The sequence below is a fragment of the Crocodylus porosus genome, unplaced genomic scaffold (assembly GCF_001723895.1).
Source record: "Crocodylus porosus isolate Cpor-Errol unplaced genomic scaffold, CroPor_comp1, whole genome shotgun sequence".
Classification (NCBI taxonomy): Eukaryota; Metazoa; Chordata; order Crocodylia; family Crocodylidae; genus Crocodylus; species Crocodylus porosus.
Window position 1 is genome coordinate 20,952,735 of NW_017728931.1, and position 6,531 is coordinate 20,959,265.

Sequence of the window (6,531 nt, forward strand, 5' to 3'; positions counted from 1 at the left end):
GACAGGTACATAAGGTTGACCTGTGGAGCAGACAAGAATCTGGGAGAGACAATGATAGCCATGTCCTTTCCCCACCGTCCCACTCCCATGGCACACAGCCCCCTCTGCCAGCAGCAGGCGGTAGGTGCTTGGGGCACTCATTGCCTGCACAGGTGCTGACGCCCAGCACCGCATGGCTCTGCCCAGCACTGCACATGGTAGCAAGAAGCACAAACAAGACGGCACACCTCTATTGCGCAGACACGCACATGCAGTTCCCGGGACTCCCTCACCACTGGGGGAAGCCCCGCATAATAGCCCCACTCAGCTGCCTCAGCTGCTCCCTGACTCCTGGAGGTCCTGGGACTCCACCACAAGTGGAGGAGAGCCCCACCCTATGCTTCCTGGTGGAGTCCCAGGACCTACACAGCAGAGGGTGGTGAAGGCAGCTGCTCCATCATGTGGAGCTTCATCTAGGGGTACGTGAGTGCCAGGAGCTGGATGTGCACCACGGGGAGCCCCATGCAGTAGAGGCAGACCGACCTGGCTGCGCTCCTTGCCTCTATGTGCGACACTGGCCAGAGCCGCATGTGGCAGCATCTACGCAGACCACAAGCTCCCCAAGCACACACCACCTGCTGGTGGCAGGGCCTGTGAACCATGGAAGGAAGAGGGGGGTCCCCACACACCCCCATCTTCCCTCACACCCAACAAAAACCATACACTCACACACTACCCCTACATACACACACCTCTGCAGCATACCCTATTGCCCCCGCACACACACAGCTACACCCCTCACAAACCCCCTCTACCCTACCATACACGCACCACCCCCAACCACACCCCACACCCAAAATACAAGAGTAGGACTTTACTCATAGATTCATAAATGTAGGGTCGGAAGGGATCTTGTATATCTTCTAGTCCAAACCCCTGCCCTGGGCAGGAGAGCAAACTGGGCTCAAATGACCCCAACTAGGTAAATGTCAAGCCTCCTCTTAAAGACCCCACCAGGGTAGGAGCCAGCACCACTTCCCTTGGAAGCTGGTTCCAGCTCCTAGCCGCCCTGACTGTGAAGTAGTGCCTTCTAATGTCTAGTCTAAACCTCCTCAAAGGTTTAGTAGGTTTGTTTATTTTTTGAGTCATTATGCAGTCACCTCTATATACAGTACGCAAACACAAATCATGACAAAAATATTTTTTGTAATAAAATTAAAATGTTATCGTAGGAGTTTGACTTTTAGCGTATGATTTGGTTTTTTTCTGGTTGCAAGATGGCACCCCCCCCTCCCAAAAGGATTACTTTAGAGGGGAGGAGGGAGAAGGGCAGGCGGGACTTCCAGTGGCAAGGGTCAGGGGCGGGACTTCTGGTTCTAAGGTGACAACCAGTGGGCAGGAACCTGTTAAGGGGCAGGGCTACCATGCAGCCCTCAAGAGCTCACCAAAACTCATGAAGTGGCCCTCCAGCCAAAAGAATTGCCCACTCCTGTTTTAGAGCCATTCTATTACTGATTTTGCTTAGTACTGTACCATATTAGACTTTGGAATTTTGCTTTACAATTTACATGCTTATTTTCTACCCAAATTAGGGGACCTCAGTAATACATTACAAGAGGAAGGGCATTACTTGTAACCATATTAGTGTAAGTACTTTATGAAAACAACAGGGTTTCAAGGGTTTTAGATATGATTTCAAACACAGCTTGTCAACTCATAATTCACTATATGCTAATAGGAAGGCCATTGTTTCCCTTATAGCTTACTGATTTAAATCAGACCAGAGTTTTCTGGAATTTAAGTCTGGAATTAACTTATTTCTGTGTGTGAAAACTGGAGCCGTTTCATAGACTTGCCCAAGTATGCAAATCAGGTAGGTCATCTTAACTTCTAAACTAACTGGTAAGGGCTTGGGGGGGGAGGGTATTTATTTTTGTTTGGTTTGGTTTTGTAGTATTAGAACTTATTTTCCAGCCCTAAAACTAGGAGATTGTAACCAGCCAGCCTTTCCCTCCAGCAACAAGCCTTGCATGCCAACAAAGCTTTTCCCTCTATCCATGAAGTACGATTTTAAGATAGTTGAACACATCTAATGTTAGCAACCTGAACACAATAAACCCTCAATTCCCACAACAAAAGAACACCTTACTACATCCTGAAGTGTAACCCATACTACTTTCATATTTTAACACAAATATTTCCATTCTTACACTAAAAATGTTGGTGTACTTCAAATCACACTGCAGCAAATATTACCAGTTGCTGAAACCCTAAATGTAATAATAGATTTAACACGTTAGTCAATAAAAATCACAGTAATTTGCAGTGTATTAAACTTGATTTTTCAGCAGGACAGAGCAAACCAGAAGTATTTGTCCTTGATGAATGCCCAAGGAGTACCTTGTTTATTTTATCTGTGAGGAGTAGTTCTAGATAATGGCTTTAAAAAAGGCTCAGATCAAGAAAAACAGACTGATAAGGGAGTATATTTAAATGTAAGGCTAATAGATTTTATATCCTGGCAGGCTGTATTGACAATTTAGGATGGGTGCTCTTAATTTACACAAAATAAAAACTAGTAAAGTGTTATGAAAGTGAAGTCATTAGAACAGGAAAAAAGGAATCATGATCCTTGCATAAGAATTTAAAACAGGAAAATATACTTAGCTGTATGGCATATCATCACTTCAAACTAAAATTAATATTAAAAGAATAATTAGTCAGGGATTGCCCTTTAATATAAAACCAAAGACATGAGTGTTGCCTGATTTCAAATACAGAAGGTGAAAGAGGCTTTTTTGTGACCTACTGAAGAAAAATCAAAACAGCTTTGATCTTGGCCCTTCCAAACCTGTTTATAATACCAGTTGCAAAATATTTAAGGCTACCCACTTCGCTGAAAATCTGAAAAAAAAACAAACAAACCAGTTTTGATTTCTACAATAAGTGTTCTTGAATTTTGGATTCAAACCTTTGCAAAAGGCAGCTCAGGTTAATAGGGAACAAATGCAACAAAGCTCCTTCCACATTATTATAAATCGGAGTCCTTACCTTCAACTATAACCATTATGCTCGTTACACACCAAGTAGTGTTTGATGCACAAATGTGTTAGGGTGTTCTCCCTCCTCCTCAAACCTGATGCTGATGGAAGCATGAAAAAATAAATGCTTAATATTTCCTAACAGTCTGGTGCTATATGTGTAGTAGATCACCCGTATTTGTGTGGCTTGCAGCTGAAGATGTTAGAGTACTGAAAAAAAATAAGTCTAATGACACCTGTTTTCTGGAATGGTCTCAGAATCAGTTTCCAAAGCATCTATTTTTTTTATTCGGGGGTGTTGTTTGTTTCAGAGCATGAACTCCTTGGTAAAATCTACAAAGTTAAAGTGTGTGTATATACATATATAAAATCATACCACAGACTCCTCATCCTTGAGAAAAATCAGATGTACAACATACCTTTATGGCATAATTCTTTATTGTGCCATAATTATTTATTCCCCACCTTCATTTTTTATGGTGGAGTCTGAAAGCTTTATGAAATGCATATTTAGTCTTCAAGAAAAAAAATCCAGACCATACTGAGCCATACATTTTTCCAAGTGCTCTCTCCTTCTGATATCAGCGTGAAATGTTGCTGTATTATAGGAACCTTATTCCAGCTCCAAACTGGACACCATCACATATCCTGAAAGAAAAATGTTTAAAAAAAAAAAAAAAGCAGAATTAGTGATATACATGTCATTAAGTTCTTCTTTGAGCAATTCCCTTCCCCTACAGATTTTTACTGCATTCAGCTTTTGGAAAACTACAATTCAAATATATTTAAGAAAGAACACCTGAGAAAGGATCCTTTAAATAAACAATTTCCATGCCAATTTTCCATGGATAACTGCCTGCCAGTAATTAAAAATTATGGACCATATTCATCATTCGTTCCCATCACCTGCAACTCATATGAAGTAATGAAATTTAACATCATAAAAGCTTCAAAGATCACATGATGTTCAAAATCATCAACTACACCTTCGGTAAGGAAAAGTAATTTCAATATCCAAAATGATATCCACAGTATTTCACAGTCAGGTTCAGGACTCTGAAGTTTTTTTTTCCATTTTAGGCTGCTTGATGCAGGATATTAGAACTGGCTGCAAAAATGCAATTATAACAACTCCTTATCTAATTCCTTATCATAATCACATTCCTCATTATCTGTACCTAGCAATCAGAAGCTTACACTTTTTAGCTGTGAAATCCCAGCTGAAAAGACTGATATCTGTCCAATTTTGTTAAAACTCCGTGAGGTGTTTCAGCGTGTGCACCTTCATTGTAAAGCAATAAATCCTGCCACACATTTGCTCATGTACTTTCAACAGATAAATTAAAAATTCATTGAACTTTGAAAACCTGAAATAGAGCTCTAACTGGGGAAATACTTCCGAAACCAACATGGAAGAACTTGGCTGGAAAAAAAACCGCATCAGAGCTGAGAAAATCTCCAGAGAATAACTAGTCAAAGAACAAACAAAAAATAACTTTCTAAGTCAGACAACTGAATAAGGTTCTAGGTAATCTAAAAAGTTCTAAAATTAGATAATATTCGAAAAATCAGTTGCAATGGTAAGTAAACACTGGAACAGATTAGTAAAAGAGGCTATGGAACCTCCATCACTGGAAGTTTTTAAGAGCAGGTTAGACAAACACTTGACTAGGATGGTTTAGACATGGATAACTCTGCTTTGAACAAGGATGACCTCCTGAGCTCCCTTCCAGCTCTATAATTCTGTGAAAAACAAACCTGTCGCCACTTTGCACTCCCATGGGGAAACAGTAGTTAAGTTCTAATCTAGCAATGTTTCCAAGTCTGAGCACTATTCCAGCACCGTACGACCATCGGATACACTCAGCCAGCTTCCTGAGGTGAGCTTTGGGGCCTTCACCTGAGAAGTGAAAGAAACATTAGAATAGGAATCAAAATAGCTTTTCACTTTCTGGACAATGTAACTGAATTTTAGGAGCATCTAGTGTCTAACTACTGTAAATAAAGTAAATAAAGTACCCAGAACTGGGGAATAATTAGCAACTCAGGCAAGAACTAATCTGCTTGTGAGAATCAGGAACTTGGTCAACATTTCCTCTCCAACTTCTGTGGTTCTTATACCAGCAGTTAGAGCTAGAATTCAGCAAGTCTCCAGTAATAGATTCATCTACTGTTCAGTTGGGCATGCAGTGTACCTTCACTGTATGAGTGAAGGTATTTCTTCCCTCAAGATATCAGATATCAAGTATCACTAATATTAGCTGCACCCCACGAACCCTAGTAAATCATTGAATGGACTCTGGAAGAAAAGGAAGCTGAAAGAATGGGAAGAAAAGCAGCATACTAGTTACTAGGGTTGTGCAAAACAGCACCATTTCGTTTCAACTTCCGTTTCAAAGGGACAATGTTTCGTTTTGACCTTTCATTTTGTTTTGAAACGAAACAGAACAGTTCTTCCTTGAAACAGTTTTGCTGTTCCATTTCACCCATAGGCTATCATGGGGAATCACAAAACTGCCTATAACTTTGTCATTTCTTGCCTGATTTCAATGAAAACAGCAGGGAGGGAGGGTAGCCCCTGCTGAGGCCACAAAGCCTGTCAAGTTTCAAGGAGACAGGTGCAGGGGTTTCTGGGAAACTGCACCTCAAGCAGCTGACAAGCAAGACTTATGATACATGTGACTGTGTGCCTTTGTTAAGGTGCACCCTCATTGGTGCTGGGGCCTCCACACGACATGGTCGTGTGCCCCAGTGAGGCTGGCTCCTCCTCCCCTACAGTCTCAGCCTGGTCCACTACTTCAAACAACAACAGGTAAGTACCACACTAGCACTAGCATCTCAGGCAGCCAAACTGTCACAGAGCCTTTCTTTCCTTTCCTGCAGGAGCTTCTTCTCCAGCAGCTGCCAGAGAACTCTCCCTGCCAGCCTGAGCCCTGGAGCTTGGATGTGCCCAGGGCCCTGCGTCCCTCCAGTCAGCTGACCAGGCTGACTGACAGGTCATAGAATCACAGAAGTAGGGTGGGAAGGGACCTTATAGATCATCAAGTCTGAACCCCTGCCTGGGCAGTAGAAAAACTGGGCTCAAATGACTCCAGCCAGGTAGGCATCAAGCCTCTTCCTAAAGACCCCCAAGGTAGGAGCCAGCAACACTTCCCTTGGAAGTTGGTTCCAGATCCTAGCCGCCCTAACTGTAAAGTACTTCTTACGGATATCTAATCTAAACCTACTCTCCAACAACTTGTGATGGTTATTCCTTGTTATGCCGGGGTGCTAGGGGAAACAAGGTCTCTCCCAAACCCTTCTGGTCCCTAGTGAGTTTATAGATGGTCACCAGGTCCCCCCTCAGCCTTCTCTTGTGAAGGCTGAACAGATTCAGGTCCCACAGTCTCTCACTGTAGGGTCTGCCCTGTTCTCACCGGATCATGCAGGTGGCCCTCCTCTGGACCCTCTCAATGTTGTCCACATCCCTCCTGAAGTGGGGCACACAGAACTGGACACAGTACTCCAGCTG

At 42.6% G+C, this 6,531-nt stretch overlaps 1 protein-coding gene across 1 annotated transcript in view; it reads right to left on the reverse strand.

Moving 5' to 3' along the window:
* Positions 1-3,440: 3,440 nt before the first annotated feature.
* SAMM50 (SAMM50 sorting and assembly machinery component) overlaps positions 3,441-6,531 on the reverse strand; it is a 30,314-nt gene continuing 27,223 nt past the window's right edge. Inside the window, exons 14-15 of the mRNA XM_019544327.1 lie at positions 4,779-4,920; positions 3,441-3,668 (exon numbers count right to left, since the gene is read on the reverse strand). Of these exons, the coding sequence (XP_019399872.1) occupies positions 3,623-3,668; positions 4,779-4,920 (188 nt within the window). The 3' untranslated portion in view covers positions 3,441-3,622. The remainder of the gene's footprint in view (positions 3,669-4,778; positions 4,921-6,531) is intronic.